The 12,412-nt window shown below is 42.7% G+C and overlaps 1 protein-coding gene across 1 annotated transcript in view; it reads right to left on the reverse strand.

Annotated features, from left to right (window-relative positions):
• Positions 1–12,412, reverse strand: part of LOC122565141 (E3 ubiquitin/ISG15 ligase TRIM25-like) — a 36,300-nt gene that overhangs the window by 4,830 nt on the left and 19,058 nt on the right. The window contains exons 3-5 of the mRNA XM_043720805.1: positions 7,289–7,519; positions 7,028–7,050; positions 2,093–2,220 (exon numbers count right to left, since the gene is read on the reverse strand). Coding sequence (XP_043576740.1) covers positions 2,093–2,220; positions 7,028–7,050; positions 7,289–7,519 — 382 coding nt within the window. The remainder of the gene's footprint in view (positions 1–2,092; positions 2,221–7,027; positions 7,051–7,288; positions 7,520–12,412) is intronic.

Here is a 12,412-nt window from a genome sequence, read left to right on the forward strand (position 1 = left end):
TCAGGGGTGGGTTCTTTACCCAGAGAGTGGTGGGGGCATGGAATGTGCTGCCTGTGGGAGTGGTAGAGTCAGAATCTTTGGTAACCTTTAAGCGGCAATTGGATAGGTACATGGATGGGTGCTTAAGCTAGGACAAATGTTCGGCACAACATCGTGGGCCGAAGGGCCTGTTCTGTGCTGTATTGTTCCATGTTCTATGTTCTAAGATGGTTGTGGTAATTGGAACTCAGCAATTTCAACACCCAAGAATTCCTCAGGATAGATATTTTCTAAACAACCTGTTCAGAAATGTTATTACATACCTCTGGAGCAGGTGGGACTTGAACCCAGGGCTCCTGGCTCAGAGGCAGGGACATTATTTCTGCACCACAAAACTTCAGACCCTCAGGGATTTTATTTATTTTTAACCAGAAAAATACTCATACTGCCAATTGAATATATTTACAAGCAAAGCCTCTAAGGGCACTGCTAAAAAGAAAAAGAGTTGTAGGTGGTGTGGTGCAGACAGAGAGGGAGGAGACTAAATCAAAATGAAGTTGGAGGGGGAAATAAAGCACTATATCCCCCACAGTGCCCACCTCTCTATAAAGGCTTCAAGAGCAGTAATGGACACCACATGTTCCCTTTCCAGTGACACCTGGACTTGAACATAATCGTGGAAGAGGGGTAGAGAGTCAGCAGAGATGATCCCATCCTCAGCTCACTGTCTGGACCTGTTTATAGCCAGCCTGGCCAAACCCAAGAGCAGACCCATGAGAAGGGCCTCTGATCTGCCAGGTCCTTAAGGTAACATCCTGAGCCCAACTGCTTGGTCAATGACCTTCCCTGCATCAGCAGGTCATAATAGGGATGCTCACTGATGACCACACAACGTTCAGCACCATTCACAATAAGTGCTGACCTAGCCATGAACAAATGAAAGCAGGAACCTCAGGAGAATGGAGGAATCTTGGGGTGCTTGTCCACAGATCACTGAACGTGACAGGACAGGTCAATAGGGTAGTTAAAAAGGCATATGGGACACTTGCCTTGATGGCACAGATTATAGAAACAGAGAGACCATGTTGGGGCTGTTCAGAACTTTGGTTACGTCACAGCTGGAGTAAAGTGTGCAATTCTGGTCAGCATACTGCAGGAAGGATGTGATTGCGCTGGAGGGGGTACAGAGGAGATTCACGACGATGTTGCCTGGGTCGGAGTTTTTATGCAGGGAGGTTAGATAAGCTCAGTTGTTTTCTTTGGAGCTGAAAAGTTTGTGGGGGACTTGATGAGGTCTGTAAGATTATGGGGGACATAGATGGTGCAATTAGAAAGCAACTGTTCTCCTTAATTGAAGAGTCAATATACTTTTAAAGGGGGTATACTTTTAAAGTGAAAGGCAGGAAGTTTAGAGTGTTGTGAAGAAAAACCAGCAGGTGCTGGGGGTCTAGAATGCACTGCCTGGGAGGGTGGTTGAAGCAGGAAACATCACAACCTTTCAAAAGTCCTTGGATGAGCACCTGAAATGTCAAAGCATTTGGGCCTAGTGTAGGAAAACGGGCCTAGTGTAGTTTTGCCAATACAGACTCGATGAGCCAAAGGGCCTCTTCTATACTAGGTAAAAACAATGACTGCAGATGCTGGAAACCAGATTCTGGATTAGTGGTGCTGGAAGAGCACAGCAGTTCAGGCAGCATCCGAGGACAGGCAAAATCCGAGGACATGCCTGTCCTCGGATGCTGCCTGAATTGCTGTGCTCTTCCAGCACCACTGATCCAGAATCCTCTTCTATACTGTATGATTGTCTGATTTAATAGCATCTTTAAAAATTGATCACTCTTTTTGCTTTTCTACAGAAATGAACTTGTGTCTTGATTGCTAGAATTTATTAATGTTTGGAACTGGACATGGATATGTTCATGTGAGTAAAATTCAAATTCATAATTCAAACAAGACATCAGCAAGTTACTTGATATTTGCATGCAGATTAACTGATGCTCCTATAATAAATGGCTTAATGGAAATGATAAATAGCCAGCGCCCAATTGTCCCACACAGGCAGCTACTGACATTAAGCCTGATGGATTGAAAACCCAGTTGCTTCATTACTTACACAGTAAGATTGTGACATCCCTGTTCCTCTCCACTCGTTCCTCCAACCACTGCACCAACGCCTGCAGTTTTGCTGTATCGAAGCTCGGAGTGGGGAGCATTGGAAATGGCTTTGATAAACTTTGCAATCTGATAAATCATAAGTACATTTAAAAGCTGTGAGCTTTGCAAAAGACAACAGAGATTAGTCTTTCAGAGTCAGGAAGCAAAAAGTGTTTCATTGTGACATTTTTGTCATGGTCCTTCAATTTGGAATGCAGGCTTCTTTTCAATATCTTGCAATATCTTCCTTGCAAAGTGTCCCTCAAAGTACAAGCAATAAAAACCTTGCATTTTTACAACCCTTTTACAACCTCAGGACATACTGTTCTTTACAACTAATTAAGTTCTTTTGAAATATTATCATTGCTGTCAGATGAAAAAGTACTCCTCATTGATCAGTGACAATAACACATCACCTGATCTGGTGGTGATGGTGCCGGGGTTATATATTGGCCAAAGATTGAGGGAGAAATCCCTGCTGTTCTTCAAAACACCATATAGGATACCAAATATACCATCAGGTCAGGATCGGCAGAGCACTGTTTAACATTTCATCTGAGAGGTAGATCCACCCCCAGCCAGCAGATCACCCCAAGGTCAGCCGATCACCCCCAGCTCAGCAGATCACTCCCCTGAGGGCAGTAGAAGTTTGCTCAGATGTTGTGCTCTGGTCTCTGGAATGACTCTTGTGCCTCTGAGGTAAGGATGTTCTCACTGAGAGAAGGCTGTAGGTTGTGCTAGCATAGACTTGCGCTGGGCATGGATCAGAGACTCAGAACCCTGCATTGAGTAACTCACCTCCTGACCTCCCCCCAAAACCCTGTTGTAAAAATGCATCCAAATCTGCATGACTATGTGACCTACGTCTCATTCAAAATTCTGCCTCAGGAACCAACATAAATGTCATTGTGTGGTTGGCAGAGGTCACCAGCAAAGCCACCTTTATCACCTGAAGATGAATAGAAAAGATTCTACAGCCTTACTTAAGGAGTAGGGTAATTCTCCTCAAATGCCCATACACTGTTGATCTTGCTTCACTGAACTAAATGAACTGATCACTTCTTTACAATGCTTCAAAATAAATCCTGCTTCCCTCCACATGAGCTGCCTGACCTTCTGAATATTAACTGCTTTTATTAACTGGTCACTTTCCTCATTTATAGACCGTGGGATCTTGCTGTGTGAAGACTGAATGCCTTGTTATTCTATGTTTCTCTGACATGTTTCAAACATGTATTGGTGTGAAGCACTTTGAAAACATAAAATGTTTTATTGTATTACATACTTTTTTACCTGAAACGTTACAGACTGAGGGGTGACCTTATAGAGGTTTGTAAAATCATGAGGGGCATAGCTAGAGTGAATTGCCAAGGTGTTTTTCCAAGAGTGGGGGAGTCCAAAACTAGATGGCAAAGGTTTAAGGTGAGAGGGTAAAGATTTAAAAAGGACCTGAGGGTAATTTCTTCATGCAGAGGGTAGTGCATGTCTGGAACAAGCTATTAGAGGAAGCAGTGGAGGCTGGTACAATTACAACACTGAAAAGGCATTGGGATGGGTAGAAGAATAGAAAGGGTTTCAAGGGATATGGGCCAAACGTTGGCAAATGGAACTAGGTCAGATTGGGATGTCTGGCATGGATGAGTTGGACTGAAGAGTCTGTTTCTGTGCTGTATGACTCTACAACTCTTTATTTGTTATCAACTAAATCAACGCAGTCCAGTTATAGAACCTGTCATCATCCTCAATTATTTATTTCAATTTGATGCCCTACCGTCCTCCCACATTACTTTATGTTCTTGTTCATCAAATAATTAACCAAATATTTTTAAAATGATGTCTTTTTCTGATGAGCCACTATGGTGCAACGTTCTTTGCTTAAGAAACTTTTAGAGTCATAGAGATGTACAGCATGGAAACAGATCCTTCGGTCCAACTCGTCCATGCCGGCCAGATATCCCAACCCAATCTAGTCCCACCTGCCAGCATCTGGCCCATATCCCTCCAAACCCTTCCTATTCATATACCCATCCAAATGCCTTTTAAATGTTGCAATTGTACCAGCCTCCACCACTTCCTCTGGCAGCTCATTCCATACACTTACCACCCTTTGCGTGAAAAAGTTGCCCCTTAGGTCTCTTTTATATCTTTCCCCTCTCACCCTAAATCTATGTTCTGAACTCCCCTACCTCAGGGAAAAGACTTTGTCTATTTATCCTATCCATACCCCTCGTAGTTTTGTAAACCTCTATAAGGTCACCCCTCAGCCTCCAATGCTCCAGGGAAAACAGCCCCAGCTTGTTCAGCCTCTCCCTATAGCTTAAATTCTCCAACTCTGGCAAGATCCTTGTAAATCTTTTCTGAACCCTTTCAAGTTTCACAACATCTTTTTGATAGGAAGGAGACCAGAATTGCATGCAATATTCCAACACTGGCCTAACCAATATGACCTTCCAATTCCTGTACTCAGTACTCTGACCAATAAAGGAAAGCATACCAAACATCGTCTTCATTATCCTATCTACCTGCGACTCCATTTTCAAAGAGCTATGAACATGCACTCTGAGGTCTCTTTGTTCAGCAACATTCCCCAAGTGTATAAGTTCTGCTAAGATTTGTTTATCCAAAATGCAGCAGTTCGCATTTATCCAAACTCCATCTGCCGGTTCTCGGCCCATCTGATCAAGATCCCATTGCAATCTGAGGTAACCTTCGCTGTCCACTACATTTCCAATCTTGGTGTCATCTGCAAATTTACTGACTATACATCCTATGTTCACATCCAAATCATTTATATAAATGATGAAAAGTATGGACCCAGCACTGATCCTTGTGGCACTCCACTGATCAGAGGGTTCCAATCTGAAAAACAACTCTCCACCACCAACCTCTGTCTTCTACCTTTGAGCCAGTTCTGTATCGAAACGGCTAGTTCTTCCTGTATTCCATGAGATCTAATCTTGCTAACTAGTCTGCCATGGAGAACCTTGTCAAATGCCTTACTGAAGTCCATATAGATCACGTCCACTGCTCTGCCCTCATCAATCCTCTTTGTTACTTCTTCAAAAAACTCAATCAAATTTGTGAGACATGACTTCCCACGCACAAAGCCATGTTGACTATTCCGAATCAGTCCTTGCCTTTCCAAATACGTGTACACCCTGTCCCTCAGGATTCCCTCCAACAACTTGCCTACCACTGACATCAGGCTCACTGGTCTATAGTTCCCTATTTTGTCCTTACCACGTTTCTTAAACAGTGGCACCACGTTAGCCAACCTCCAGTCTTCCAGCACCTCACCTGTGACTACCAATGATACAAATATCTCAGCAAGGGGCCCAGCAATCACTTCCCTAGCTTCACACAGAGTTCTAGGGTACACCTGATCAGGTTCTGGGGAGTTATCCACTTTTAATCGTTTGAAGACTTCCGGCACTTCCTCCTCTGTAATATGGACATTTTCAAGATGTCACCATCTATTTCCCCACAGTCTTTATCTTCTGTGTCCTTTTCCACAGTGAATACTGATGCAAAATACTCATTTAATATCTCCCCCATCTCCTGTGGCTCCACACAACTGCCACCTTGCTGATCTTTGAGGGGCCCTATTCTCTCCCTAGTTATCCTTTTGTCCTTAATGTATTTGTAAAAACCCTTTGGATTCTCCTTAACCCTATTTGCCAAAGCTATCTGATGTCCCCTTTTTGACCTCCTGATTTCCCTCTTAAGTATACTCCTACAGCCTTTATACCCTTCTAAGGATTCATTTGATCTATCCTGTCTATACCTGACATATGCTTCCTTCTTTTTCTTAACAAAATCATTTCCCTCTTAAGTATACTCCTACAGCCTTTATACCCTTCTAAGGATTCAGTTGATCTATCCTGTCTATACCTGATATATGCTTCCTTCTTTTTCTTAACCTCAATTTCCTTAGTCATCCAGATTTCCCTATATCTATCAGCCTTTCGTTTCAATAGAAAATAAATCCTCCAACTTTTCCTATTCTACTTGTAATAATTCTCAGTTAATGCATTCCCTCTCTGGTAAAATCTTCAGTCATTTTGAATCCCTCAATTTGATCCTCTTCATAACATTTTTGTTGCAGCCATATCTGTGGCTTCTCATTCCTGATCCCATCCAAGTAAGCCTCAATTGTACATACTTCCTGGCTTCTGTATCTTTTATAATGGGCTACTCCAGAACTGTACCCAATGCTCAACTATTGGCCCAAGGCAATGACTTGCATAAATACAACATGAGGTGAAATTTACTGAAGCAACTGTGCTGGATTTAGAACTCAAATCTCAACTCAGTCTGAAAACGATAATGTCACATTTCATGCAGTGAACCTCTCCATTCTCTGAGTTCAGTCAGTCTCTGCATTGATCCAAAATCTTGCTTGGACATCCTTATATCAAATTCTGGGTTTCTCTCTACACTTCTTTCCCTGATCCTTACCTGCACAACACTAGATCATATCCGTTAAGTAAGGGTTCTACATAACAGCCATGTTTGAGAAAGTATGGAAATGGAACTGACCAGAGGTACTATTGGGTTAAAGAGAATGTAGGTTAAAAACAATGACTGCAGATGCTGGAAACCAGATTCTGGACTGGTGGTGCTGGAAGAGCACAGCAGTTCAGGCAGCATCCGAGGAGCAGTAAAATCTGTGTTGTGTTGCTTAACTGCTTATATAACAGAAAGTCTTGTAGAGAGAGGAGGAAAACTTCTTCAAGGCAGGCATCCTTGCAAGAGGATTCGCAGTAGGGTTAAAATCAACCAGGTAAAAACAATGACTGCAGATGCTGGAAACCAGATTCTGTTGAGTGCATGCTTTTTGGCATTGTCTCTAATTTGTTCAGTTTTCTGTTACGAAAGGTAATGTGTGACTTACTTGCCAGCTTTCGAATTAAACGTCTGCAAAGATATAGAAGTGGAGAGCAGTATTAACATATTTGTGCCAACAAAGAACAGCGTTAGTACATTACTTGCATTTTTATTGGGATCAAACTTAATTGCAGGATTAAAAATACAGGCTGCAAACAGAGATATAAACCGGGGGTTAATGTTTAAAGGAACAAGTTCTAAATGGCTGATCTGTCAATCTTCAGAAAAACAATCATTAGTTTCCCACGACAGAAGCAGAAATTGTTACCTTTATGAAGATAGTTCCCTTTTCCTTTGAGATGTAACTCAATTTGCTGAGGTATTCCTGAGTGTTACTCTCTCTGTCACTGAGTTCTCTGATCTGAGCATCAATCTCCACAATTACCCGTTTCTCCTCTCTGTCCAAATATTCAAACATCTCTCTTTCTTCCCTTTCAATCCTCTTTCTCAGTGCATCACTCTTCTCCATTATTTTCATTTTCTTTTGTTTTATTTCGTCCTTTGAAAGAAGAAATGTGTGAAATTGTAAACAAAGCATGGCAGATTTTGTTAGAATTTCTCATTCTGATCCTGAAGTGGCAGTTGTGTTTGTACTCACACCCCTGAGTGGTCATTGGTTCAAGCCCCCTCTCAAGAATTTAATTATGTCTGGAGGAAAGAAGATTACGGGATGATTCCATTGAGGATTAATGGATAACCTTAGATCTTTTTAGCCTGAAGAACTGTATTTGACTCCTTCTCAACCACTTTCTGTGGCAGAGTATTCTACAGGCTCACCACTCTTTGGATGAAGAAATTTCTCCTCATATCAATTTCTCGTAAAATGGCCAACCTCATATCCTTACACTGTGACTTACTGGTTCTGGACTCCCCAGACTTCGGGAACATCTTTCCTGGGTTTACCCTACCTTATCCTGTTGGAATTTAATAGGTTTCGATGAGATCCCTCCTCATTATTCTAAACTCCAGCGAATATAGTCCTAACCAATTCAGTTTCTCTTCGGATGTCAATCCTGCCATCCCAGGAATCATTCTGGTAAATCTTTGCTGCATTCCCTGCATTGCTAGAACATTCTTCCTCAAATAAAGAGGAAGCACACAGCCCTACCCAGAACTACAAATATCACAAGGGAGCAGGAGTGGATGTGTGGGAAAATGCTACAAAGGGTTTTAGGATTTCCAAATAAGTTAGAACTAGAAGGTTTCCTCTTATGGGGGAAGCTAGGATCAGGAGGAGAGCATTAATCCCCGTGTCTAGATTAGAGTGGTGCTGGAAAAGCACAGCAGGTCAGGCAGCATCGAGGAGCAGGAAAATCAATGTTTTGGGCAAAAACACTAATCCCTGTGGGCTATTCTGCCACTGAATAGTCATGGTTATACCTTAACTCTGTTTTATCTAGATTGTTTACTGGACCAGCATCTACTGGTCTTTGTGGGAAAGCATTCCACACTTGCCTTGAGGAAGGTTTTCCCAGATTCTCCTCTGAATGTCTGGCTCTGATTTAATCCCCTTCTCCTGGATTCCTGATTAGTGGAAACACACTCCCCAATACCTCAACCAAAGCACTTGTGTTAATAATGGTAATACAAGTCTAGTTTTACATAACCCCAGCCCCCGCACCTTGGATCTGCTGATTACACAATGCTGTACTCTCTCCTAGCCCAGGATATCCTATCTAAGGTGTGGTTTCCAGTACTATATACAATGCTCTACATGTCCAAACAGAACTTCATCTAACTGGTGTAAACCTTCCTGTCCCTGATGGGTGACACCTTCTCACTGACCCGATCACCCCTTCCTATTTCCCTTCCGGATCTGTGCCAATGTCATTGAGAATATCATTCTGAGCCACCAAACGTTGTGTCTTTGTAAGTGAATCCCTACCAGCTGATAATCCCTCTGTATGATTTCCTCCCTATTGTTGCCTATCTCACTGACCCCAATATAGATCATGTATTGACCTCCTCCTTTTCCAAAATCCTTTGCAGCCTCATTTCTTATTCTGTCCTCAGGTAGGCAAAGGCTCCTGTGGATGGTACTATATGAGTAGAACTGACAATAACATGGAATTTTAGGCATTTAGTTTGGCTGCACAGTATTGTCTGCACACATTCTGGAAAGCAAAATTATCAAAATGTATTTTATATTTTAATATAAATTTGAATTTAATTAGAGTCAAAGAGTGTGGTGCTGGAAAAGCACAGCCAGTCAAGCAGCATTTGAGGAGCCGGAGAGTTGATGTTTCAAGCATAAGCCCTTCGTCAGGAATTTAGTTGGTATTAGTTTGTTGGTGTAAATATATCCAATTGATCAAGGACTGAGGATCAGCCCTTGCCAACTCCTACCAAGACATAGCAATCATCATTTGGGGTGGCATGGTGGCTCAGTGGTTAGCACTGCTGCCTCACAGCACCAGGGAACTGGATTCAATTCCAGCCTCGGGCGACTGCCTGTGTGGAGTTTGCACATTCTCCCAGTGTCTGCATGGGTTTCCTCCGGGTGCTCTGGTTTACTCCCACAATCCAAAGATATGCAGGTCAGGCGAATTGACTTTGCTAAATTGCCCCTAGTGTTCAGGGATGTGTAGGCGAGGTGCATTAGTCAGAGGTAAATACAGGGTAGGGGAATGGGGCTAGGTGGGTTACTCTTTGGAGGGTTGGCGCGGACCTGTTAGGCTGAAAGGCCTGTTTCCACACTGTAGGGATTCTATTCTAATCACCGCCAATCTTGCAAACTGCAGTGTAGAATGCTGCTTCATTCTGTTCCAACTGGATGGGGTTCATTACTCAAACAACAGATTATTTATATTGCTATACTTATTGTTCAAAATGAATGTTGGATGAGCAAAGGTGGTAAACAAAAGACTAAAAATGATAAAGGTTATTCAAGTTTTGTCCATGAGGTTAGGAATTCTAGCCAGTAACAAGAAACATATCGGTTAAGTGTGTTTTCTCAAATAAACTGGATGAGCATTTCAGGGATTGCAGGATGACAAGAGAATGCGATCCATCAGATAGTCAGCATGGCTTGATGAGTCAGATTAACCTCCTTCTGAGCTGTTTTGATTCCGAAGACTGAAACTTCCATTTTGAACCTCAGTACTGGAATAAAATGTTTTGAATGATACTGAGAGATGATTTGCATAAATATTTATACAGAACAAACTGGACGAGCAATATGGCACAGAAAGAGACCATTCAGCTTCTCTCAAAGAGCATTCTATTTCCCAGTTTGTTTTTCTCTCCTCTGCAGTCTTCTTCTCTTTAAGTAGTTTTCCAATTCCCTTCAAAGGCTACTTTTGGAGCTTTTTCCACCTATGAAAGACTGCCAATCAGATCTTCCCCACTCTGTGGATAAACATTACTCTTCCTAAGCTCTTTAAATATGTGCCATCTGCTTATCAACTCTTTAGCCAGTAGAAATGGTTGATCCTTATTCATGCTATCTAATTCTTTCATAATTTTAAACACATCTATCAAATCTCATCTGACCTTTCTCTGTTCCAAGAAGAGTAGTTTTATTTTGTATCTGTTGAAATGTTTTTAAAGTTGCCCTTGAATTTAGGGATGGCACAGTGACTCAGTGCTGCCTCACACAGCCAGAGATCCGGGCTTGATACCGCCTTCAGATAACTGTCTGTGTGGAGTTTCCATGTTTTCCTCGTGTTCATCAAATCCCCTACAGTGTGGAAACAGGTCATTTGTCCCAACACGTCCACACCGACTCTCCAAAGAGTATCCCACTCAGACCCATTCCCCTATTACTCTACATTTACCATGACTAATGCACCTAACCTACACATCCCTGATCACCATGGGCAATTTAGCATGGCCAGTTCACCTAATCTGCACATCTTTGGATTGTAAGAGGAAACTGGAGCACCCGGAGGAAACCCACACAGACACGGGGCAAACATGCAAACTCCACACAGACAGTCACCCGAGGCTGGAATCGAACCCGGGTCCCAAGCATTATGAGGCAGCAGTGCCAAGCATACTGAGTCACTGTGTTGGCATAGGTTTGCTCTGGGCGCACCAGTTTTCTCCTACAGTCCAAAGATGTGCAAGCTGGGTGAATTGGCCATGGGAAATGCAGAATTACAGGGATAAGGTAGGGGCGGACTGGGTGGGATGCTCTTTGGAGGGACAGTGTGGACTTGATGGGCTGAATGGCAGTAGGGATTCTATGATTCTCATGAAAATGACAGATGGCCTGCTATTTATTGAATCTCTTCCATTCCTGTTCATCCTCTCCCAGTTTTTGGACAGTTCTCTGCTCTGTGATTAGGTGGGTCAGCAGTGACCCACCATGCAATGTTTCTCTTTATCCTCTCAGATATCAAGTCCACTGCACTTGTTGGGTAAGACCACTGTCCTCCTGTTTCATATCCTGCTTGGTAGCTCTCCCCTGCATAACTGAGGGTCACATTCTTCTCTTCAACTGCCTGTTCTAACCTTTGAGGAATAGCAAGAAATAAGAAGATAAGAAATTGGAGCAGGAGGAGACTGTTCATGGATGATCTTCAGTTTCACCTCTACTCCTGTCTTATATCTCTTGACTTGTCGATCTCAACCTTAAATGATGGAGTGACCACAACTTCCCAGAGGAAAGAATTCCAAAAATTCACAACTTTTTCAGTGACAACATTTCTCCTCATCTCAGTTTGAAATGATCGGTCCCTTCTACTGAAATCTTGTCCCCTTGTTCCATGAGAATCAACCTCTCAGTGTCTCCCTTACCATAGAATGGAAAGAGATTTTCAGTATCAACCATCCAACAAGTCCAGACTGTAACAAGCAGTTAAAGCAATGCATTGCCACTGTAGCTCTTCCCCAGGATGGGAAGTTTAAAACTAAGGGGCATATTTTTAAGGTAAAAGGAGAAAGATTTAAAATAGACAAGACAATAGACAATAGGTGCAGGAGTAGGCCATTCAACCCCTCGAGCCTGCACTGCCATTCAATATAATCATGGCTGATCATTCCTAATCAGTATCCTGTTCCTGCCTTATCTCCATAACCCTTGATTCCACTATCTTTGAGAGCTCTATCCAACTCTTTCTTAAATGAATCCAGAGAGTGGGCCTCCACTGCCCTCTGGGGCAGAGCATTCCACACAGCCACCACTCTCTGGGGAAGAAGTTTCTCCTAAGCTCTGTCCTAAATGGTCTACCCCGCATTTTTAAGCTGTGTCCTCTGGTTCGGCACTCACCCATCAGCGGAAACATGTTTCCTGCCTCCAGAGTGTCCAATCCTTTAATAATCTTATACGTCTCAATCAGATCCCCTCTCAATCTTCGAAACTCAAGGGTATACAAGCCCACTCGCTTCAGTCTTTCAGTGTAAGGTAATCCTGCCATTCCAGGAATTGACCTCATGAACCTACGCTGCA

This window comes from Chiloscyllium plagiosum, chromosome 31, assembly GCF_004010195.1.
Source record: "Chiloscyllium plagiosum isolate BGI_BamShark_2017 chromosome 31, ASM401019v2, whole genome shotgun sequence".
Classification (NCBI taxonomy): domain Eukaryota; kingdom Metazoa; phylum Chordata; class Chondrichthyes; order Orectolobiformes; family Hemiscylliidae; genus Chiloscyllium; species Chiloscyllium plagiosum.